Source organism: Malurus melanocephalus, unplaced genomic scaffold (genome assembly GCF_030028575.1).
Source record: "Malurus melanocephalus ecotype Western Australia unplaced genomic scaffold, MMel_1.1 scaffold_89, whole genome shotgun sequence".
NCBI classification, from domain to species: domain Eukaryota; kingdom Metazoa; phylum Chordata; class Aves; order Passeriformes; family Maluridae; genus Malurus; species Malurus melanocephalus.
This window is the reverse complement of record NW_026623321.1, coordinates 2128114-2153842: the sequence shown is the minus strand read 5'-3', so window position 1 is coordinate 2153842 and position 25729 is coordinate 2128114. Positions and strand designations below refer to the sequence as shown.

At 39.8% G+C, this 25729-nt stretch overlaps 4 protein-coding genes and 1 pseudogene across 4 annotated transcripts in view; 4 read left to right on the top strand and 1 right to left on the bottom strand.

The window, feature by feature from the left end:
* The window catches only part of LOC130574834 (taste receptor type 2 member 40-like), a 2373-nt pseudogene extending 1969 nt beyond the window's left edge, over positions 1–404 (top strand).
* The window catches only part of KEL (Kell metallo-endopeptidase (Kell blood group)), an 82306-nt gene that overhangs the window by 40396 nt on the left and 16181 nt on the right, over positions 1–25729 (bottom strand). The gene's annotated exons all lie outside the window — the stretch shown is intronic.
* On the top strand, positions 3869–4804 carry LOC130574818 (taste receptor type 2 member 40-like). The gene has a single exon (XM_057368287.1). It carries the CDS (start codon positions 3869–3871, stop codon positions 4802–4804), a length of 936 nt encoding a protein of 311 aa, XP_057224270.1.
* Positions 10181–11113, top strand: LOC130574819 (taste receptor type 2 member 40-like). The gene has a single exon (XM_057368288.1). It carries the CDS (start codon positions 10181–10183, stop codon positions 11111–11113), a length of 933 nt encoding a protein of 310 aa, XP_057224271.1.
* LOC130574800 (antigen WC1.1-like) overlaps positions 21501–25729 on the top strand; it is a 17751-nt gene continuing 13522 nt past the window's right edge. The window contains exon 1 of the mRNA XM_057368247.1: positions 21501–21570. Coding sequence (XP_057224230.1) covers positions 21501–21570 — 70 coding nt within the window. The remainder of the gene's footprint in view (positions 21571–25729) is intronic.

The following is a 25729-nucleotide window of genomic DNA, read 5'->3' as shown; positions in this document are numbered from 1 at the left end:
TGGCCCAGGTTTGGTCAGTGGCATGTCCATAATCCTCAGAGCCAACAGCAATTGCCTCTGCTGGACATGGTGGAAGTCTCCAGAAGCTTCTCACAGGAGCCATCTTTTTGGCCCCCCACTGCCAAAAACTGGGCCAAGYAAAACCAACACACCAGCCTAGGSGCCCATGTGAAAGCCATCAAATCAGTCTGTTCCTTCCTTATCCTTTACATTATATATTTTATTTGCTTGCTTCTCCTCTTATTCAGTGGTTTCTCACATTTAAGTGATGGGGAATCTGTGTGTGTAGGTGTAATGGCAGCCTGTCCCACAGGACACTCAGTGGTCTTAATTTGGAGCAATCCAAAATTTCTAGAGCTGCCAACCAGGATTTGGCAGCACATTACCTGTCCTGTCAGAACTAGTTCCATGTAAAAGACAATAGCTTAGCTTGGACTTTCTAGTTTAGATACAATCAAACTAAGTCAAAATCATCAGACATATAAAATAATAGATACTGGAAAGAGTAGATTAGAGCTCTGATCTGGAATAATGAAAAAGTAGAAATTTGCTTTACTTGGATGTGAGTGTTKTGTAAGTTGTCTCCTATTTGGTGTACTTTCTTGGAAATCACCACTATTTCTCTGAGACAGCAGAAAAACATGGCCAATCACTTGAAATGTTTTAAGTTACAATTCGTGATTCAAACAGAACAGATCTGCTTCAGCACAGGCATGTTTTTTTGGTTTTTGTTTTTTGGGGGTTTTTTTGTGAATATGAAAATTGAAACCTGTTTCTGCTTACTAGAAGCTCCTCATGAGGATGCTTAGGATTTCCCAATGATTATGGAATATCTTACTGATCATTTTTTACTACAATTGAACTCTAGAAAAATACTTGTTGATTCCAAAGGTGTCTACAACATTTCAGTATGATTCAGGAGGGAATGATATGGCCTTTCCAGCATCCTATTCCTGCTGAAGTAGTGGTCACTGTCACTGCATTTATGGTTACATCAGGATTGGAGCTTCAGGACTCTTTTCAGCTGCAGTGGGATTTTATTTACTTCTAAAGTGACTGTCACCAAAACATGCATGACTTGAGCCTTGTGTTCACTAAGCCCCTTTCTGATGGTTTGTGTGTTGTCAATCTGTTCGAAACAATGTACCTGTATTTGATCTGAGTCAGTGCCTGACTYAAAACTTTAAAAATACCAAGTCAAAGAATAATTTGTGTTGAACTCTTTCTTCCCTTTATGACAGAAACTGTTTCACTGGTRACAGCAGTGGCATCCATGAACATTTTTTATGTCATTTATCAGAGATGRCAGACATTTAGCACATGGCAATGAYGCCCTGACAAGGCATTGTCAGCACCATGAAACATGCTGGTTCCCAGTTCAGGMCCATGAAACATCCATGTAGGGAGGGCTGCTCCATCCTCTGCCRTTCCCTGCTGTCTCCTCACYGGCCTTTAGGAACAAACCTCAAACCTCTCTGACCACACCAACAGGCAAAATACATGGACTGTGTTCAACCCGCAAACTGTGGGTGCTGTGTTTATCTCACATATTTTCTCTCACTCCTCTCTCTCACAGCTGCACCRCACTGGTTCTTTTCCTTAAATGAGTTGTCACAGAGATGTCACCAGCACTGCTAATGGGCTGAGTCTTGGCCAGCAGTGGGTCCCTTTTGGGGTAACAGGAACTGGTTCTGTGCAACAGTGGGGCAACACCTGGTCCCTTCTCACACAAGTCACCCATGAATCCTCTCTGTATGAAAACCTTGCCCATAAATCCCACACAGCATCACACTGATATTTGCTGGTTATCTTGTGGCAATCGGCTCAAGGTCTGCACTGAATGGGGCTTTGAGCAGCCTACCCTACAGGAAGGTGTCCCTGCCTATGGGAGGGGGCCGGAATTAGATGGTCTTTAAGATCCCTTTCAACCCAAACCATTCTGTGATTCAATGAGTGAGCTTGAAAGAGCTGAATTTTAAGAGGTAAATTTGAAGAGCTGAATTTAAAGAGTAGCTACATTTTTCTTTTACTAAAAGGAAAGGACTCTGTATTTGCTGACTTTTGTCTATTGGGACTGTCTGTCAATAGCATGCAAGAAAACAGTTTCTGTCAAAAAAACCAAACACACTTCTTTTATTCCTTCAAGGCAAAAGTACTTTTCAAAAGATTTTCATGCCAAAATTATAGATATGACAACTCCAGAAACTCTCGCGGAAGTAGACTTCCAATATATGGAAGCAGAATGCCTAATATGCTTTTAAAACTTTCAAAGGAAGAGCTTCTTCAAATTTTCAACCCATTTCTTAAACACATAAAACCAGAACAATATTTTATTAGTTTGCAAGTTTTGACAAGTGAGAAGTTGGCAATTTACCAGCTGAATTTCAACAAAGAACTTTGCAGGTGGGATAGTAGGAAAGCCATTCAGAGCAACTATCAAAAGAAACTGAACATAGAGCCAGACCTTTGAATCACTATGCCACAAAGTGATAAACCCAGAGTTTAAGACAGTAATTAAAAATATCCAATCACATTTCACTCACTAAAACGATTTCTAGTAATATTTTTTGTGAGGACAGAAAAAGAGCTTGTATCAATATCAAAATGATTTTTTTTAAATATTGTTCATTTGCTCTTGAATTATTTCAGTCTTTATTTTATGTGACTTATAATTAGTATATGCACCTAATATAACACATACCATAGTACATGTATAAAATGCTTTTTAAATATACGTCTATCTGAGGTGAATGCTCACAAATTTTTATTCCTATGGGTGTATGATCAAAAAGGTTTGATCACTGCCCTAGGCATACATTACATTAAGCACTGGGAAATTCAGACTACTCAAAGYAACAGCCTAGAAAAACTCTCAAACTTTCTCTCTTGATCACTGCGCACAGCTTCTTACTGTACTTCTTACTGTACTACTGACAGTTACTTGAGTCACTGCATTTCTGAATAGCCTTTGTGTGGTTTCCTCTGTGTTCTGTGCTACTGAGCACATGTAAAACCCAAACCTCCCCACTCACCTATTTCTTTTTGAGTGTGGAAAGTGTAGATTCACTTCTTTTAGCAAGTATAGCCAAATTTTAAAAGTAAGCATGTTCCATATGGGAGCAAGAGTGCTTCAGTTCACACTTGTGCCATTGTTCTGTATGTAATGCTGTATATTGCCAGATCTTAAATTCCTTAGACAAACTCTGCAGCTTTTCAGAAGGCTTGTGAAAAATGCACCAGTGAAGTATTATGGTAAAAGAGATTTTCCTTTTCTCTGTACTTGTCTTCCTACAAATTTATTGTCCTTTTCTGGAACATTGAGAGGAAGCATGCAACAATAATAACAATGAAAATCTCCACACACAAGAGAAGAATGTGATAATCCTCCTGGAAGCAGCAATTTGATACAGAAAAGTTGATGACCCAGGATAAAAAGAGGACATGGCAAGAATTTCTTACAAACTCAGAAACCATCGAAAATGCAAGACAGGGGGAGATAAAGGCATCAGGTATAAGAAGCAAAACTAGTCATGTAAAGCAGGACATCAGACACTGCAGTGCAAACCTGCAGTCAATAACACCACATTTCATCTGCTCCATAACCCTTCCAATGCAAATCCTTTCACTAAAATGAAAACTATGCAATTGGAACTTTATCCAATTTGCATGCTTAGACAAATAAGCTGAGCTATCAACCCCAAAAACAACATGTAAARTAGCAGAAATATTAAATGACATTTTGATACTTCTGCCCTTGTGATAAATAGGTGAGCATGTTCCCATAACATCTTACTGGGATTGGCAGAGCCTGGCAGACCTGAAGCAACACAGGTGAAGCTGAGCAATAATTGCAAGCTATTGGGTTACAATGGTCACATCTTTTGCTCTCCTTTTTCTATCAATTGCTGTAATTGAATCCATTGCAGGAATATTAGGAAATGGAATTATCTTGGCTGTCAGTTCATCTAGCTGCATTAGGAACAAAACATGGTCTCCATATGATATGATCATGATCTCTCTGAGTTTATCTAGATTTATTTTGTACTCTTGTAATATATTGGATTTCTTAATGATTGTATTCTGTGAACAGTCCTATTATGAAGAAAATGTGTTTGTAATTATCAATGCAGTTTTTATCTTTCTGAACAGCTCCGGTCTCTGGTTTGGTGCCTGGCTTAGTGTCTTCTATTGTATCAAGGTTGCCAGTTTTACACACTCTTTCTTCATCTGGCTGAAGCAAAGAATTGCCAGGCTGGTGCCCTGGATGGTGCTCACATCGTGGCTCTACTCCTTTGCAACCGCACTTCCCTTCGCCTGGGATGACTACGGTGTGCACATCAACTTCACTGCTSCWCTCTCCATGGCAAACTCTTCAGCAATGAGAACCRCAAGGAAAGACAATTTGAGTTTATTAATTCTTCTGTGTAACGCAGCTATAAGTTTGCCTTTAATTCTGTCTGTTGTTTCRAGTGTCCTACTGATTTGGTCTCTGTGGATACACAGCAGACAGATGCAAAATAATGCAAGYGGCTTTGGAGATCCCAGCTTAGAGGCCCATGTGAAAGCTATCAAATCAGTCTGCTCCTTCATTATCTTTTACATTATATATTTTATTTGTGTGCTTCTCCTCTTATGCGGTGAATTTTCACTTTTAAGCAATGGGGAATCCATATGTGTAGCTGTATTGGCTGCTTGTCCCGCAGGACACTCAATGGTCTTAATTTGGAGCAATCCAAAATTTCAAGAGTTGCCATCCAAGATTTGGCAGTACACAAACTGTCCTGCCAGAACTAGATCAATGTGATAGAGAATGGCTTATCCTGGGCTTTCTGATTTTGATCCAAATGAATTCAATTGAAGTCATCACTGGTATAAAAAAAAATAGATGTTGGAATGAGTAGTTTAGGGCTTTAATCTGGAATCATGAAGAAAGTGGAAATTTATTTTACTTGGATGTGAGTCTTGTTATAAAGAATTATGTAAGTTGTCTCCTATTTGCTGTACTTTACTTGGAAATCTCGGCTGATTCTCTTAGACAACAGAAAAACAAAGCCAAGACTCAGACTGCAGTAGGATTTGGTAAAGAACGAGATGGTCTTTTGAGCTTCCTGCTCTTGCTGAAATAATGATTGGTGTCTGGGCATTATTGTTACATCAGGACTGATCCTTCTCAACTTCAATGGGGCTTTATTTACTTCTAAAGTGACTGTCACTGAAGCACACAMAACTTGACCCTGGTATTGACTAATCCCATCCTGATGTAATATATCTGTTTTGGATGTTGTTAATCTGTTTAAAGCAATGTACCTGTATTTGATCTGATCCTGTGCCAGAATTGTTGTATTTTAAAAACTAAAAAATTCCAAGTCAAAGGGTAAATTTGTTGGACTCTTCCTTCCCCTCATGACAGAAACTGTTTCACAAGTGACTTGAAGCAGTGGCTTGCAGGAACTTCTTTTATGCCATTWAWCAGAGCTRCTGAAAATTCAGCACATGGCAATGACACCCTGACAAGGCATTGCCAGCATCATGAAACATGCTGGTTCCCAGTTCAGGACCGTGAAACACCCATGTWGGGAGGGCTGSTCCATCYTCTGCCCTTCCCTGCTGTCYCMTCACCAGCCTTCAGGAACAAACCTCAAAGCCTCTCTGACCAAACYAACAGGCAAAACTCATGGGCTGTGCTCAACCCAAAAACCGTGGTCGCTGTCCTACTCCTGGCTGAGTTGTGAGGCACACGGCTGCTCTATTCAGCAGGGRCACCCTGAACAGTTACCCTCACATAATTTGGTTTATGTTACATTATTCCACATTCCTCATGAACATGAGATTTGAAAGCCRGCCCTGTGCTATTTTCCTGGCTCTTTCRGTAGATCTTCCRTCCAGAGCTTTCTTTGCATAGAATTAAGTCAAATAGTTACCACTTCATTGACATGCATTTGGGAATCTAAGAGGGAAAGCAGACAGAAATATTGGAAGGCACCTCATTGGGTCAGTCTCCTGGTAGATAGACCTTTCTTTTGTAACTGAAGCACTAATTAACTATTGTCATATGAATAAAAATATYGTCAGTATGCATTTTACACACAGTCTATTAAATCCCCATGTTCTACTGGATAAATTATGRGACAAGTTTTATAAAGGCTTGTTCTGGGAAAGAAAAGTAAACGCATCTCTACTAGTAGGAAAATGTGAGTTACAGGAGTTAATATCCTGTGATAGCATGTRTCCTGTCTGAGACTATGTATTTTTCACTTTTCTCTCTCCTATTTATAGCTGGTTTGGTTCCCCCAACCTTAAAAAAACCTTCCAGTTTGCAACTTGAAGAAAGCTGAACATCATGGATTCAGACCCTTCTAAAACATCTGACCCGTTTCCACACACACCAATGCTGCTGAGCCACACTGRCAGGTTGATTCAAGTCTGGCACAGGAAATCAACTCAAGAAGCAAAAAGAATTCAAAGCTCATCCTGCTCTAAYACTGGCAAAAGGGGAGATGATGCAAATCATGTTGTCGTGTACCTCTTTTCATTGAGCATCCAGGAAAAAGCTCACATGATTTTCTAGGAAACTGTGCATATGTCACATAAAACAATGAGGCCAGCTCCGGAAACAAAACTCTTTCCCAATAARGACACCTTTCTGTATTGAAAAAAGTCATCCATGAGCAATTCAAAGAGAGAAAGACAGCAATCCCCATTTATTTTCTAAAGCATAGTCTTTTCCAAGCAAGAAGACCATCATTTGATTAGAGTCCTTTGGCAAAGGCAAGAAATGCAAATAGCTAGATATGAGATCGCTACACGATCCTTCTGTGATTTGCATTCCCAGAAACACAGCTGGAATTTTCATAATTGAAATTTTGGAAGATATGCAATAGACTCAATTTTCAGGGCTCATCACAGCAGCATTTTAAGAAAGAGCAAAACCTGTGTGCCAGGCTATACTGCTRTTCTGTGTATGTTCCCACAGGAAACAACMAAAAGATATGAATGGACTTTCTGGTGAAATTAAGGCCTTGTTTGTGGYGTTTTGGATGCCTKGTTTCAGAGGCAACATCCACAGTGCAGCTGACCTTAAAACAATTTGCTTGGGCAACACTCAGTGGGGCGTKGTCYCCTCTGTGTTCAGGAGCTGCTTCTAAGCTGGGTGCACAACCCTTGGTCTCTTCCTGAGCTGTGCTGCAGYTTTGCCTGGGCCTTTCCACATGYTTGGCTGACCTGGATTCTCATCCTGGCCTGCAGATTGGAAGTACTGGCTTGATCTTGGGAATGTCTTATCACTATGGACGTGTCTGGCAATCCCTGACTTCTGACTGTCCCTGATTACCATCACAGAGCTTATTTGCTATCCTCACCCATATGTGGGGGAACTGCAGGCCTGACAGTGCTCTCACTGGCTTTTCCTTGCTTTGTGGAGATTCCTTCAATGTGGGCAAAATAACTGCATTTATTGCCCATTAATAACTGAGTAGAGAAGTGAGAAAGGTGGAACAAAAGCAGAAATCTTTTCCCTCCATCCCTTCCTCTTCACTCTTCTGTCTCCTCCCTTCCTGAGCTGGCCAGGGGAACAGGGAATGGGGACTGCAGAGGGCTTTCTGTCCACAGGGTACCATCTTCCAGGAACAAACTGCTTCAGCTTGGGATCCCCACAGGCTGCAGCTGCTGACAGGAGCCTTGTCCATGGTGGGACCTCCACAGGCTGCAGCTTCCTTCAGGGCACAGCCACCTGCAGCCGTGGGGAATCTGCACAGGCTGCAGTGGGGATATCTGCTCCAGTGGCTCTGCCAGGGGCTGCAGGGTCACACTCTGCATCCACATGGTCTTCTCCAGGCAGCAAGGGAATATCTGCTCTGATTCCTGGAGCATCTTGTCCACCTCCTCCTTCACTAACCGGGGTGTCTGCAAGGCTCTTTCTCTCACATATTCTCTGTCACTCTTCTCTTACTCCTGCTCCCCCCTGGTCTTTACCCTTCCTTAAATGAGTTGTCACAGAAATGTCACCAGCATCAGAGATGGGCTGAGACTTGGCCAGTTGTGGGTCCCTTTTGGGGTAACAGGAACTGGTTCTGCACCACACAAGGGCAACACCTGATCCTTTCTCACACAAGTCACCCCTGCTGCCTCCCCTCTACCAAAACCTTGCCCATAAACCCCACACTTTATCACACTGGCATTTGCTGATTTTCTTGTGGCAATGGGTTCAAGGTCTGTGCTGAATGGGGCTTTGAGCAGCCTGCTCCACAGGAAGATGTCCCTACCTATGGGAGGCTGTTGGAACTCGATGGTCTTTAAGGTCCTTTTCAACTCAAATCACTCYGTGATTCTGTGATTCAATGAATGAGTTTAAAAGTGTTTTTTTTTTTAATTCAAAGAGCAGCTACACATTTTTCTTTTACTAAAAGGAGAGYGTTTGCTGTTTGCTGACACTTTTCTATTGGAAGTGTCTGTCAATTGGATGCTACACACCAGTTCCTGCCAAATAAATAAACACACTTATTTATCCCTATGGGGAGAAAATGAAATTCTAACAATGGGTGAGAAAGTAACTGTTTTTCAAAGGTTTTATTTTGCCAAAAAATATATAAGTGTGCCACTTCCAAAAATTCTCATGGAWGTAGACTTCCAAAATTTGAAAGCAGAATGTCTGAACCCATTAAAAAAGCCTCCAAAGGAAGAGCTTCTRTGGGTTTTGGACCGATTTGTTAAACATATAAAACCCGAAAAATATTTTATTATTTTGCAAGTTTTGCTAAGTGGGAACTTGGCAATTTACAGCWGAAATTTAAAGAAATTTAAAGCACTTTGCAGATGGGGTAGTGGGAAAGCCATTCAGAGCAAGTATCAAAAGATACTGAAGGTGTGTGAACRGAGTTTGTACCAATACCAAAATTAATTCATTTTTAAACTATTGTTTATTTGATTTTGAATTATTTCTTTCTTTATTTTGACATGTTTTATAGTAAGTATCTGTACATAATGTGTCCATAACATATACAGAGATATACATAGCAAGTATATAAACAAATGTACCTATATCTGAGATGAATGCTCACAAAATTTTATTCTTACGGGTATATGATCAAAAAGGTTTGATCACTGCCCTAGGCAATCAAAGATGACATTAAGCTTTGGGAAATTCAGACTACCCAAAGAAACAGCCTTGAAAAAGCCTTAGAATTTCTCCCTTGATCACTGTCCACAGCTTCTTACTGATAGCTACTTTTGACCCTGTATTTCTAAAGAGCCTTCTTTGTCTCTTTCTTTCTGTGTGGTATCCTACAGATAAAACCTGAATCTGAAACCTTTTCTCTAAACCCAAGCCTCTCCACTTATCTGTTTCTTTTTTGATGAGGAATGTGTTTGAATTATTTTAGAAAGTATAGCAGAATTTTTAACATAGACATGTTCCATATGACAGCAACATTGACTTGATTAATACTTGTTTCATTGCTCCCATATGTAATGCTGTATATTGCCAGATTTAAAATTCCTTTGGCACACTCTGCATTTTTTTAAGGAGACTGGTGAAAAATGGACAAGTGAAGTACTCTGGTAAGATCTCTGTCCTTCCTACAAATTTATTGTTCCGGTTTGGTACACTCAGAGCAAGCAAGCAAGGATAATTGTAATGCTTTAAAGACTCCATACACAAAAAAGAAATACAATAATCCTGTCTGCAGCCACTATTTGAATATGTATTAAGGAAAAGAAGCTGACCGAGTATAAGAAGCCATACCAAATATATCTCCAAAACTCAGGAATGATAACAGCGCAAGACAGGGAGAAATTAAGGCATCTGATATAAAAAAGGTAATCTGGACATGTAAAGCAAGACATCAGACAATGGAATGCAAACATGCAGATGGAAAAACCTAATTTCAGCTGCTCCATAACCCAGTCAAATCCCTTCACCATAGCTGAGCAAACCCTTGGCCGAACTGAACACACCGTAATTGAATCTTTATCCAATTTGMATGCTTAGACAAATAAGCTGAGCTATCAACCCCAAAAACAACATGTAAAATAGCAGAAATATTAAATGACATTATGGTACTTCTGAGATAAATAGGTGAGCATATGCCCATAACAGCACGTTCGGATAGGCAGAGCCTGGCAGACCTGAAGCTTTCAGGAGTCCAAAAGAAGCTGAGCAATAATTGCAAGCTATTGGGTTACAATGGTCACGTCTTTTGCTATTCTTTTTCTATCAATTGCTATAATTGAATCCATGGCAGGAATTCTAGGAAATGGAATTATCTTGGCTGACAGTTCATCTAGCTGCATTAGGAACAAAACATGGTCCCCATATGATATGATCATGATCTCTCTGAGTTTATCCAGAATCATTTTGCAATGCTGGATTATACTGGATTTATTCTTAACTATATTTTGTGAACAGTCCTGTTATGAAGAAAATATCGTAGTGATCAAGACAGTCTATATGTTTCTGGACTACTGCAGCCTCTGGTTTAGTGCCTGGCTTAGTGTCTTCTATTGTATCAAGGTTGCCAGTTTTACACACTCTTTCTTCATCTGGCTGAAGCAAAGAATTGCCAGGCTGGTGCCCTGGATGATGCTCACATCRTGGCTCTACTCCTTCGCAACCGCAATTCCCTTCGCCTGGGATGACTACRGTGTGCACMTCAACTTCACTGCTCCWCTCTCCATGGCAAACTCTTCAGCAATGAGAACCACAAGGAAAGACARTTTGRGTTTATTMATTCTTCTSTGTAAYGCAGCTATAAGTTTGCCTTTAATKCTGTCTGTTGTTTCRAGTGTCCTRCTGATTCGGTCTCTGTGGGTACACAGCAGACAGATGCAAAATAATGCAAGTGGCTTTGGAGATCCCAGCTTAGAGGCCCATGTGAAAGCCATCAAATCAGTCTGTTCCTTACTTATTTTTTACATTACATATTTTATATGTTTCATTTTTCTTCTATGCAATATTTTTTCGCATTTTAGCATCGAAAAATGCATATGTATAGCTGTAATGGCTGCCTGTCCWACAGGACACACAGTGGTCTTAATTTGGAGCAATCCAAAATTTCAAGAGCTGSCAGCCAGRATTTGGCAGTACACAAACTGTCCTGCCCGAACTAGATCCATGTAAAAGACAATAGCTTAGCCTGGACTTTCTAGTTTAGATCTAATTGAACTAATTTGAAACCATAAGAGGTATAAAGTAATAGAAGCTGAAATGAGTAGATTAGACCACTGATATGGAATTACGAAGAAGGCGGAAATTGTCTCMTATTTACTCTTCTTCCCTTGAAAGTCACCACTTTTACTAAGAGTCCAGAGAAACAAGGCCAAGACTTAGACTAGAATGTAAACTCTTGAAATGCTTTAAGTCACTAATTCATGATGCAAACAGATCAGACCTGCTTGATCACCGGTATGTTCATATTTAATTTGCRAATATAGTTCTTGAATGCTCTTTCTGGTTACTACATGCTTATAATGAGGATGCTAAGGGATGCCAGATAACTTGGCAATATCTTAACTGATCGTTTTTGATTACTGTTACTGGAGGAAAATTTGTTGATTCTAAAGATGTCTATAACATTCCAGTATCATTCAAGAAAGAATGACATGGCCATTTGAGATTCCTGCCCTAGCTGAAGCAGTGATCAGTATCTGTGTTCCCAGAAAAATGATAAATTGGAGGCCTCATCAAAATCCTGTGATTAGAGCTAATAGAAAACAYGTTGCTATATTATTGTTTACTGATCCTTTTCAGCTTCAGTGGGAGTTTATCTACTTTTGGAATGTCTGTCACTGAAGCATATATGACTTGTGTTTACTAAGCCCATCCTGATGCAATATGTCTGGTTTGGATRTTGTCAATCTGTTTGATGTGTCTGTATTTGATCTGATCCTGTGCCAGAACTGTTGTATTTTAAAAACTAAAAAATACCAAGTCAAAGGGTAAATTTGTTGGACTCTTCCTTCCCCTCATGACAGAAACTGTTTCACAAGTGACTTGAAGCAGCAGCTTGCAGGAACTTCTTTTATGCCATTTAACAGAGCTGCTGAAAATTCAGYACATGGCAATGACACCCTGACAAGGCATTGCCAGCATCATGAAACATGCTGGTTCCCAGTTCAGGACCATGAAACACCCATGTTGGGAGGGCTGCTCCATCCTCTGCCCTTCCCTGCTGTCCCATCACCAGCCTTCAGGAATAAACCTCAAAACTCTCTGACCAAACTAACAGGCAAAACTCATTGGCTGTGCTCAACCCAAAAACCGTGGTCGCTGTCCTACTCCTGGCTGAGTTGTGAGGCACACGGCTGCTCTATTCAGCAGGGACACCCTGAACAGCTGCTCTCATATAATTTAGTTTACATTACATTATTCCACATTCCTTATGAACATGAGATTTGAAAGCTGGCCCTRTGCTATTTTCCTGGCTCTTTCRGTAGATCTTCCATCCAGAGCTTTCTTTGCATAGAATAAATCAAATWGTTCATTGATATGCATTTGGGAATCCAAGAGGGAAGGCAGATAGAAATATTGGAAGGCACCTCAGAGGCTTWATCTACTAGTAGACCATTCTGTCTGTAACTGAACAGCTAACTAACTGTTCTCATATGAATAAAAATTCATTCAACATGCATTTTGTACATAGCCTAATAAATCCCTGTGTTCTACTGGACAAATTATAAGATACATTTGATATGGATCTTCTCTGGGAAAGAAAATAACAACTCCTGTAGTAGGAGGAAAATGAGAGTTACTGGGATTATGATCCTGTGATATCAGACATCTTGTCTCAGAGTAAGCATTTTCACTTTTCTTTGCTCTGTTTATAACCTGGTGATTGGTTTGGTTCACTCAACCTTAAACCTTTTGCAGCCTCAAGAAGGTTTGAAAGTCATGGATTCACACCTTTCTAAAATATCTGAACTATTTCCATACATAATAATGCTACATAACTGCAATGGCAGCTCGATTCATGTCTGGTACAGGAAATCAAATTAGGAAACAAAMAAAATTCAAAGCTTATCCTGCCCTAGCACTAGCAGAAGTACATCATGCAAATCATGTTGTCTGGTCAATCTTTCCATTGAGCATCCAGGAAAAAGCTCACAGGATTGTCTAGGAAACTGCACACATGTAGCGTAAAACAATGAGGCCAGAATTTGAAACAAAACTCCCCTTAAAGACACACTTCTGTGTTTCTGTAATTTAATATTGAAAAAAACCATCAGTGAGTGATTCAGAGGAAGAGAGACAGTAGTCCCCATTTATTTTCTAAAGCACAATCTTTTCAAAGTAACAAAGCAGTAATTAGATCAGAGTCCTTAGCTCAAGGCAAGAAATGCAAATATCTACATGAGAGATCGCTACAGGATCCTTCTCTGGATTTGCATTCCCATAAGCACAGCTGGAATTTTCATAATGGAAATTTTGGAAGACTTGTGATGACCTCTGTTTTCAATACCCATCAGAACATGATTTAAGAATTGGGAGAACATGTCAACATTGTAGAGTTACTGCTGCTTCCTCACATCCTCCTGAAATAAAAGAAACCCTACATGTACACACCAACCTATTCATGCACCTGTACCTATTGGCAACTGGTACGTTATATGATGGGCCTTTATTAGATCTTCATGTGCATGTGGTAACGAAAGGCAGGAACTGAGCATTTAACTGGACAGAGACTTAAAGCAAAATACACATCTGTTAAAAGGGCACAGTTTCTTCATCAAAATTCCTTTTCTTCCATCTCAACAGGGCTTAGTTTGTTGAGATATGGAAAGACAGGTGCTTGTCATGCTGTACAGGTTGCAAGAGTCRTATATACACCAAATTTTGTTGTTTATTCTAGCCAATTCAATAACCTCTCTTCACATGCTTTACTTAAGCAGTGAAATCTCTTGTAACAGTATCTTTGTTTCATAGAGGGAAGTTAAAATGATGATACCAACACTCAGTCTTTGAATTATTTTCATTTATCCTATGAAATGGAATTACTTTCCTTCTTTTTTTGACATTTGTAACATTATACTAAGCTCAGAATTGAAAAATGAGAATTCTATTATCTTCAGGTTGTTACACACACACATATATATGTATATATACGYTGCATTATTAAAAAATGCAGAATGGGCAGAAATTTCAGTTCACTGTGAGAGTATGTGCGYGTTCATGAAAGCCCGGAAGCAGTTAACATCAGTTGCTCCAAAAACAGAGGAAATTTCTGCTTAAGGGRGTCACCAGCAAACCACTGGTTTTACCACAGTCACAGAAAAGGTGTATCTACAGGTATCATTTTACGCTCATACAGATTCCTAGATCACTTATTTTACAGGGAAAAAAAGAGACCTGAATGAAAAACCTCATCTTTCCCGATGTAGTGTTACGTACAAGTGTTTGCTTAAAAAATCACCAGCAAGGGTGTCAGTAAAAAACAGATTTAATATTAAGCAACAGCACAACAAAGTTTGTTGGCAAGATTCACTCCATGACTTCGTAGTCAGTTAAGGCACACCAAGAGTAAAAAACAAATGAACAAAATCCAATCCATCAAAAGAGAAATCAACCAAGAACTCTTTCTCTGTGTGTGTGTGTGTGTGTGTGTGTGTGTGTTTAGGTGAATGTGACAAAAGGATAGAAAGGGCAAAGATAAAAAAGAAATACGATTTAAAAGCTTAACAGCACTCTACTTAGACTTAACTTGTACCTTAAACTTAACAATTAAGCAAAGGAATAACACTCAACAGCATTTAAGTTAGTTTATAATTTAAATTAAACTTACTCACAGGCCTAATTTACTTAGATAACCAAGGTACTTAAACACCTAATAGAGCAGCATTCCTCCCCTAATGCCATAGGCTATGCACACTTTTATGCACTCAGGTATAAAGGGTCAGTGCAAGGTACCTRTGAAAAATTCCCCTTGAAGGCAATGAAATACTCACTTTGGATGCCTTTGTATCTCCTCAGCAGGCAAAGGGTTGAGCCTCGAGGAGTGGGAGTATCAGCCCAGGATCCATGGTTGTTTAGCGATGTCCAAGTGCAGCAAATAAGAGTTTGCTGGCTGTGAGAGGCGTCACCCTCAGAGGGAAATTGCTGGTCACAGCCCATGGCAGTCCAGGAGAGCCCAAGGGTCTCATTTTGGGCTGATGTTTAAAGGCCCCAAGTGAGCGGGCCTTAGTCATATCAATGTTCCATGCTGGCTGCACGTGGGGGCAGCAACTTTCTTTCAAAGTACAAGAACAAGGATGTTACGCTATTCAGGAAAGAAAAAGAGTTTCCAAGGCTGTTCATAAAAGAAACAGGAGCTCGTGAGGCAGCCCAGGTTCCTGGGAGCAGATGGTYTCTGATAAGCTCAGAGGAGCTGGGCCCAGGTGCTGCTTCTCAGGGCTGAGGCCTCACGAGCGTTTCTCAGATCACAGTGCGGCCGGGAAAGGGAGCGGGGCACGGATAAAACACCATACACAGCAAAAAGCTGAAGAGACACACATCAGCCTTAGTGGTCTAAGAGGAAAGTGCTACCAAATCCTTTTCCAGCAGTGTCTGAATTAACACTGAGATCCCACCACATAAGAATAAGGCATTAAATAAATAGCACTCTCAAAARTGGGAAGAGAGTTGAAAGGGAAGATGAACATGACACACACTGAGTACAGGACTGAGAGAATGAAAGGGTCAGAGAAAAGCTGACGTGAACAAGGTAAAACTATTGTATAAYTGGGTTCAAGAGACCAGTAGCACAAAAAAAATTAATAAATTAATTAATTGGTGGAGCTTTCATTAATTATCTGTTTCTTTATTTCAGCATCTGACTACGTGTTTCTTCATCATTTGTGTTGGACACCACCACAATTTTCAACTCCTGGACAGGCAGGAACATCAGACTTTTCAATGTTTGACATATTCCTTCCAACCAGAGGCAGGAGCATAAGGACATGTTATGTATCCCTGAGGGGATGCTATCACTTTGCTTAACCAAATCAATTTCATACAACCTCCAGAGACTTGGTTATTGGTATTACCTAGGCTGACTCTATTCTATGTGTATGATGCTCAATTTTTCTTTTGTAGTCTCTTCATACACCGCTTGCACTGAATTCATTGGTTTCTTATTGCCTGTTCTTTCACAATATGGAAATGGGCACAATATGGAAATGTAAAGGAAGATGATCCACAGGYCAAACATAGCAAGAGTTAAATGAATATGCAGCAACCAAAACAATATGCAAACAGCAATTCACTGTAGTTTGCTTCCTTGTGATTACTGTTTGGGCTTTTACAATCAAAACATTCTATCCTCAGCTATGAGAAATGGAAAATCCTATTGCATTTTTGAGGCTTTCCTGGATATCTACAACTTTGTCTATTTCTAAGTGTATACCTTAAGAGCATCCTGATTTTAGTTTGATTAATGCCTATACACAAATGATAACTGTGAAATGTTACAAATAACTTTAACATAGCATCTTGAAAATATGCCTAATACATTTGTATATAATAAAATAACAAAAAAAACAACCCCACCAAACATTAGTAAAATGTGATTAATCGTAGCAAAAATCATACCTATGCCTAAATTTTCAGGGCTCAAATTATTGCCTTGTAAAGCTATAGTGATTCTTCTATTTTCCAAACTTGAAAATTTAAGTGTTCAATCAGCCACACGTAATAGCAGAACTGGCAAATCTTGAATAGATTTTCTCCTTCTGTGTATCAAGACATATGTGACATAATATTTACTGCAAAATTCCATTTTCCTTGACAGAAGATTTTGCCATGGAGAAACTCAGAGCACAGAAAATATTTACTTCAATGTTTTTTATTACTTAAGAGGCTATTTCATTACAATACATTTTTCATGAATAAATATCTATTCATGGGAAAATACACWTAGCTTTCATAGTTCCCTCTCTCTCTCTTTCTGTCTTACAGGTACACACACACACAATCATAGTAATCTGCAATGAAATTATGAAAGGAAAGCAGATTTAAATTACTAGAAATAATCAATCACCAGTGCTGAAGGAAGAAAATATGCAAACATTGCGAGCAGCAGTAGAATGTTGATTAATGAGTGATTTGCATCCCTCAGAATAGGGATGAAAGATTTAAATATTTAGAGGAAAAATAGAGACCATATCTAACAAAATGGAATAAACACAGACATACAGGTCACCTAATTCCTATTGAAACATGAATTATTTTGATCTTGAGAACTGAGATGCTGTCATTTATTAAAAACTAGATATGACCTCACAATTCTCTAAAGCAAAGGTCAGAGTGCCATAATTTTTGCAAATTTTCAGTSTCCATTGGATCAGTTGTTCCATTGTTAGTGGACTGCACACTTACCATGACATCCTAGACAGTTATCTCAAGTTAATTTTGATTTGAATAAATAGTGATTTCATGACTAGTTGGAAATAACAAAACTTGAGGGGAAAAAAAAGTAAGAGGGAATCATATAAAAAGATTTTTTAAATTGTTCTTTTAAGGAAAAATGGTACAGAAAGTGATGATAGTCACAAAAAAACTCGTATGTATAAAGTAATATGGCTGAAAAAAAATGCGCTGAAAACGTCTTCCTGAGACTACAATTCAAAGAAGTCATTAAAACTTTACTTTCAATTTGTTTAACTCTTCATTCAATGGATGATAACATCAAAATATAGTTTATTCTGAAACTGAATAACATCTTTTCTTACAATGAAAATCATATTGGCTCATAGTTGACATCTCCCTAAAMCCAAATTTTGTCAAATATTAATATTTCTTTAGACTATACTTTCTTCAAGTCATACTTCTGCTGAAAATTTTCTGACTGACAGTTCTCCAAAAGCCTTTGGGGTCACAAGACAGTAAATACATAAGTAGCTTTTGGGAGGTTTTGGCAAGTACATTCATAAATATACACAAAGGTAAATACCACTCCAGATAACTTCATTTCAGATGTCTGTTTAAACCATTGTCAGTTTGAGATACAGAGATTAATCCTTCTCAAAGCTCAGGTTTATCTCAACCACAGGATACATCTCATTTCTCTGAAACTCAAAATCCCTCCAGCACAGCCCAAGTAAGGAAGAAAGTGGTTTCCTTCCTAACTGCTTTTTTTCCCTTCAGGCAGCCCCATCTTTACCTTAACACTTAGTGTATTACCTTCATCTCTTAACTCCATCTATGTTTTGTTTAAAGATAACAGCTGTTCAAAGACAGATGTAGTTACATAGCCCAAAACACGTTTTGAAGCAGCCTGTATTAACTTTGGACCGCAAGTCATGCATTTGGGTGTGCTTATCTTCCTCACTTTCACAGGCGTATGGGACTGACAGTCATAAAACCTGGAGGAAGCTTTCAGAAATGTGTACAGCTTTCCATACAAAAGAGCTCATACTCTGAATTAAAACAACCAGGAGAGCTATTTTTGTSTGACTTACATTGCAATGAGTGACCTATTTTAAAATTCTATGTTATGATGTGCAGCACCTGTAAAAATATAAATTTCACATAGATAGAAAAGAACCTTGTCCAAAAGGACTGGAGATAAAGTCTACAGCTGCAAGCTGAAATCATGGGACAGGATAGTGTCCTRTGGGACACATGCTGGCTTATGGATTAACTCTGGCTCTGTATTGCTGTCATAAAAGCCCAAATGGAGGGAATTTGCATGAACGAGCAGGGCCTGTGTGTGTGAAACCAGAAAAAAGATCAAAGGAAGAATGGGTAGGTGCTGAGAAGCAGCAGGCAAAGCTCTCCTAAGAATACATAAAGTCTGGAGACTCAGCCCTGTGGATTCAGAAGAACAGAAAAACTCAGACCATCAAGATCCTCAGGTCTTTCAAGGCCACAAGTACATCGTGATACCAGGTAACTGTCAGTGAGTACCTGASTGTGAGGCAGTTTCTGAGCACAATGTGTGAATTGTTATCTGCTATTAATAATATCAGCTTGATTMTATTAACAGTCTAACTAGTAAGAAGTGATCCTATAGACATTGTTGTGATCTTTTTCTCTCCTGACTTGAACACCAGCCTGGAAAATTTGCAAATCTACTCACAAAATCATCATGCTCTTGACTCTCTAGGATTAGCACAGGCTCATTAGTGGTTGCTTGCCTGAGCCCCATCTGTACCTCACTTGACTAGTAAATATTCCACTAATCCTGCTCATTGTCCCTTCATTGACTTGCCTACTTTGCATTGCACTGATCATGGTGTAGGGAAGTATGAGATTTTGCATGTCCTCAGGACAGAGTTGTGGTCAAGTGCCAGGTTAAAATACAATGTGGTCACTGTGGAGCAAGGCCTTTTTGTCTGCTCTACAGCAATCTTCTCTTGTATCTGCAGCAAAAGTATAATTTCTTCAGAAGGTCTGYTGTGGTAATTCCTGAAAAATGGAGAAGGGATTTAACCCCATTACAGTAATCAAGACTACACTTGTGTTAACTGAATGAAACYTGCCCAATAGTTCCTTTCAGTGATTGTGACCTTGGTCATTTCTGCAAAAGTTCTTTCTGTCACCATTTTAACTGGAAGCTTATTCCATGGCCTTATTTTTCTGATTTTYAGAAATTTCCTTGTGACATCCAATCTTACATGTCTTCATAGCAACTTTATGCTTTTCTTTACATTATATAGTCCTTTTTCTAGTTAGTGTTAACCTATCTCAAAATACTTAGAAACAAAAGTTTGTTTTGTTAGGCTGACAACTTCTTGAAGTCTCTTCATTACCCTCTGACTGTAAGATAAACATTATATTCTTCTTACCATCCCTGAAGACCTTCTTTGTATTGTTCCAACTCTAGTACATCATTTTGATGAACAAAATATTGCGTTTAGTTTCTTAAACAAAATATGTCAGAGTTGCTCTGTTGTTTGCTGCTTGATTTTTCCAGAATCATAGCATCATTTTAGTTGGGAAAGATGTTTCATATCATAAAGTCCAACTATTAACCTAGCACTAAATCTAAGGGCCTGTGGCCCTAAGTGTCTCATCTACATTTCTTTGAAATAAATCAAAGGATGGTGACCCAACTGCTCCCCTGGAAAGCCTGCTCCAGTGCTTTCAGTGAAGAAATTTTTCCCTAATATAAAACCTGAACCTCTTCTGGCACAACCTGAGGTTATTCCCTCTTCTAACATCACAGCATGTACCTGGCTGCTTGGACACAGCGTCCTGAATAGAGGCTCTGATCATCAAGGGCCATCTGAGAAACAGATCTTACTCTTAGGCTTCCTGGAGTGGGTTTAAAATGTCAGTGAGAATTCAGTTGGTAGACACCAATCAGCAAAAAATAGTGCTACATGAAACCGCTGAACCTCAGCACAGGAACCGACATGATAATGGATACCTTACCTAYCTCTCACTAGTACATCTGTAGTGGGGTTTTCCCCACCCTGACCACATTTCCAATGGCATGGCAGTGACCTGTTTTTCAGGGGTCTGTATCAGGTAACAGAAGCAGGATGCTCTGCAAGGGAAGYTCAGCCAAGGACTGAAGCTGACAGCAAATCAGGCATTAAGCAAAATCCTCACAAAGGGTGAGTGAGCAAAGCCTAGTGAGAAGGGGAAGAGGTTGCAGAACTTGGTGCTCTTAAGGACCCAGCAGTTTGGATGTTACAGARCTGGGGATTCTGGATAAACAGCAGATAGATGCCATCAGACAAAAGGAGTAAGCTGTCAGTGCCATTAAGAGGACTGTGTGTTCAGACTGGTGTAAACAGCACTCTTCAGTTTGTTCCAGTTGTTAGAATGAGTCAAGTAGCCACTGTTTAATTAAGCAGCTTTTATTTCCCCAAAGTCTCTGTTCTAGAGTGAATGAGAARGGGGTAGAACTACCAACAGTGGTCACCTGAAACAAAAAGAAACTTAGCAGAGGGAGCAGGAAGGCCTGTAACTCTAATCCTAAGGAAGATGGTCTTTTAAGAGCTTCTGCCCAAAAGGTTTTGACCAAATAAGGAAGCTTTGAGCCTGCCTCAAAGACAGAGAGGGTATCATTTTTTACTCACCAAACCACCGCCAGTGATAAACACCATTTCTGTTGATCGGAGTACAATTTCTCCCAATAAGATGGATTGGCTTCAAATTTAGAGATTTTCTTTGCCTTTTTATCTTCTGAAGTGATTCATAAATGCCCAGTGTTCTGCACTTTCACATTCCTTTGTCAGGTGAGAAATAACCACTTTGCGCACTGCTCTGCCTGTGCCACCAGTGTTGGTCCCATAGTAAAACAATTCCGATGATGACATCAGATACACAATCATCCTTCATATAAGGTCACAAGCAAATTTCTGAATTTTATTGGAGGTTTTGGCTCCTTCAGATTGGAGATTAATCTGCTGATAACTTCTAAAAAGGTGAACAATTTTTCTATTGGTTACTTCACGTAGTTCATGCAAGCACGTGAATCTATATATTTCCTCCTTTGTAGTCATTTGTGAGATACTGGAATGCCCATGCAGAGTTTAATCCAGGCAGTGCCTGGRGAGTGAAGTTTCATCCATCTATGGTCAGGATGGAAACAAAAGGACACCTTTCTGMTCCAGTGTTATGGTTGATTCTCCTCTCCATTCAGGTCTCCCTGGGTAAGTACATTATTTCACATATGGCAATGAGATAAGAAAAGTGTGTAAATTTAATATAAGTAGACTGTTATTCTACCAACCTGTAAAACAAAGTGACAAAAAGGTATTTGTTTCTGTCTTAGATTCAATCTCCTTGGTAATCCTGAGATAAAGAAGGGTAAGCCATTTATGAAAGTTTTGTATCTTACTCAAATATCAGTGACTGGCCATTCTCATAGGAATTCAAGTCCAAGTTTCGTAAACAGTTAAGCTGTACTAAAAACCAGTTGGGTATTCTTACTACTGTCGTATCTCTTCTGCTGAGCTCTTTGTAGTCAGAATTAATCCTCCAGGTCTTTGCTCAACACCRGTTAAAGTGATGTAGCTGTGCCCTGTGTGTCCAGCAGAGTTTGGGTGACACAACATCCCCTCAGCTGTGTATGTACATCTGAATTTCATCACTATTTTTCTCTCTGCTCCTCTAGAGCTATATGCATATGCTTGATGCTGGTGATAAGAGACAGATTTTGGAAATCTCACTTTTTTCTCTCTACGTAATGACGTTATGGCATTGTGGTGGTGGTCAYATCACCATATGATGAGAACAAGACTTCATGGCTGATGCTTTCCTATAGCATGGCCCAAGCCGTAAAGATTCTCACCAGTTGTGTGAATGTAGTCAGAGTTCACACAGCAGGGAACAGGAGGCAATCTTGACACACATTTTCATAATATGAAACATTTTTATTTGGACACCTTTGYAGTGATGTTTGAGTGTCATCTGAGCTCTACTGTAGCAATGAATTTTCTGCCAGCTCCTTGTTAATGTTAGGGAATAGTAACAGTCTGACTGGAAGATGCAGACAAGAGTAGCTTTACCTTGGCACCAACATCAGCACCTACCASCTTCATTTCTGTTCTGGCAGCACTTGCACTCTCCATGCTACTACTGATGTTCCCTAGGCACAGAGCACTGTGCAGGGCAGTGCAGGAGCCATAACCCTAAGGGAGTGAGCTGGCAATTTGTCTCTGAGGCAGCAGGCCTTAGCTGAAAACTCCTCTTAGGGCCCGGGGATAGGGATGCATTCTTTGCCTATGAGAAGRACTGGACCTTCAGCTGAAGAAGGCAAAAATCTGATGCCTTCTCAGCCAAGTAGAATGACAACCATTGAATTAATTGAAGGTACTTGTGGGACATGTTGTGATGTGTGAGCAAATACCAAACTGTGCCTATATCCTAAAAAAATCACAGAAGATTGATTACAGCAAAATATAGCTTCTATTAGGAAATATTTTAATCAGTTGATTGGATTATGCCTACCTCTGCATCCAGTCTTGCATGCTTTTACTTGTTGAAAATGTCAGATATACCATTATTTCAAAATTCAAGTGCAGAGTTGTATGGTTCAGTGAAGAGCCATTTGTTTTGCTCCTGGATATGGCTAATAGAAATAGGTTATCTGATTCCTTTAAAAATGTATTATGAATTCAACTTTTCTTAGAATTCATTTATACATTTTAAAGTGTATAAATGTTTCAGCTGAGAAAACTCTTTATGGACTACATTCTTCAAATAGCCTGTGGGTTATTCTCCACAGTATCTTTCAAGAGTCTTATGAGACTTATTATAGAAAGGTTATGTTCCTTCTGAGACAATACGTTGCAAGCACTAAGTGGTTTTGTAGTTATCTGAGGCTTGTGCTATGTAGGTGAGAGAACTTATTATGCAGAAAACTTGAGGAGARATGATAGTTTGCACAAAAAGTAGGTTTAAGCAGTAACCAACAGTCAATAATTTGAAAAACCACCTTTTTTTTTTTGTTTCTAAGTCTACATGATAGGCAGGAAATGGTGAGGAAGTCCAGCCTTGCAAGAGGTAAAAYGCTTACTGGGTATAAGAGGTGATCATGTGTCGAAGCCACACTGACGTGTCTGATAAGCCAGTGAAGAATCAGTCTACAGACCACATCAAGATGAAGGCAAAATTACCTTCTAGTTGATTGCTGCTAGCAGTTTACTCTGCAATAAGAAATGAAACAATGGCTAGTTTTGGAAAAAAGTGGCTGCATTAGCACTAGCTCATGGGCCAAGACTGACACATCTGCAGTGAATAAAGAGAAGAATAAGATTTGTTTTCAAATGCAAAGAAAATTATATATTCTCATTTCACAATTTCAACAGCAAGCTGTGTGATATCTAGAAACACTTCCTTCTTTTGAGGAAGAGACGGAAGGTGGTATTTTACCTAATAGATYGTTTTGAAAAAATCTTACAGAAAATCCAAGGCCCTTAGTGCAAATTGTCTTTTCCTGCTTATTTTAGGAGATTATTTTCCTGGACTRTTTTCAAGATRTGCACAATTGCACTGTTTTCCATTCACATCAGTGATCGGTTCTGGGTCTGGATGAGTGCTGCAGRTTTCTCTTGATACCTGGACACTGCAGCTCTCAGTGCAGATCAACAGGGCCCAATGCCAGGCATGGCTATACCAGAGTGGAACACAGATGCACCTACCACATAGCACAGGCAGTGAGAGAAGGTCCAGGACTGTAATTAAATGGGTCCATGGGCAGAGCAYGAGGGTGAAAACCCTGGTGGGGAAGGCCAAGGCCATTAAGGATTCTCAGTGCACTCAGAGCACTGGCAATTGGATAAACCCTGTCCTGTAAATGTTTGCTTTAATATTCCATTGTGTGTCAGATCTTGAAACAGTGCAAATTCGTCACCCAAGTTATTAGGCCTCTTATGAGACTGTCCTGTAAATGTCTTTTAGCTACGTGGTCAATCCGAATAATCCTCCAAACCCAAAAGAAGTTTCCAGCCCTCTTCAGGGATTTACCTGTTCCGTAACATGCTGAAATCCAACTCTCATCAAACTGAAAACAAAACTCAGATGTAATGGCCAACTTTTTCCTGTTTCCTTCACACATTTAGCTCGTAGTTTGCTCTTAATCTGGGAATACAACAGTCCTGCATGTGGTTTTCTACCATTTGATTTCCCACTCATTTAGCCATGTCAACCTTCATGCTCCAAACACCAGCAACTTTGGCTCCAGGTGSTAGTGAGGCTAATTTTTAGTCCAAACAGTCCCGCATATGTAATACTCATATGCAAATATGTACCCACRTACACCACAGCTGTACATGGCTGCCCACACAGATGAAAACATGAGACATGTGATATGTTGTCATGACACAAACACTGACTGCAGCAGTGGCCTTATAATGATCTGCCTATAAGGCCTTTGACATGGTGCCACACAACATTCTTGTCATTAAATGGGACATAKGTGTRTTTGATGGATGGACTATTCAATGGATAAGAAATTGCTGGATGGATGCATTCAAAGAATTGTAGTCAATGGCTCAGTGTCCCGACAGAGATCTGTGACAAGTGGTGTCCCTCGGGAATGGGARCTGTTCAAAATCCTTATTACTGACATTGGTAGTGGGAGTGAGCTCACCCTTGGCAAGTTTGCAGAGGACATCAAGCTGAGTGGTGCAGCCATTAAGAGAAGAAATGCTATCCAGAGAAATCTTGACAGGCTTGAAAAATGAGCCTCACCCCCATTCAACAAGTGCAAGGTGCTGTACCTGGAGATTAGGATGAGCAAAGAATGGAGGATGCATGGCTTGAGATCAGCCCCTTGGAGAAGGTTTTGGAGAGACTGGTGGGGACAAATTGGACATGAGCCAGCAATGTGGCTTTGCAGCCCAGAAAGCCAACTTTGAGCTGAGTCTTTGAGTKGGACCCCTGACTTTACCACCTCTCCAGGAGCTGGCCTGGCCCATCTGATCCCTCTGATAGCCAACTCCTCCAATTACTTCCCTCCCAAAGACACACACACACACTTGGCTCCCAAGCCAATTAACTCACAGGATAATGAAGCTTGAATTACCGTAGCAATCACACACTGGACATGTGGTCCCTCACCCACTCCAGTTGCTGGTGCTTATTGCAGCAGGCTTTGTGAATCACAAAGCAGGGACACGACTCAGCGTTTCCCAGCYCTGTTAAGTCAGTATAAGAGAAAGCTTGCCTGTCATTAAAAATAACTCACACTTTAGCAGTTAGCTCAAACTTGTAAATACAGACATAACTCCTAAAGCTTGCCTGTCATTAAAAATAACTCACACTTTAGCAGTTAGCTCAAACTTGTAAATACAGACATAACTCCTT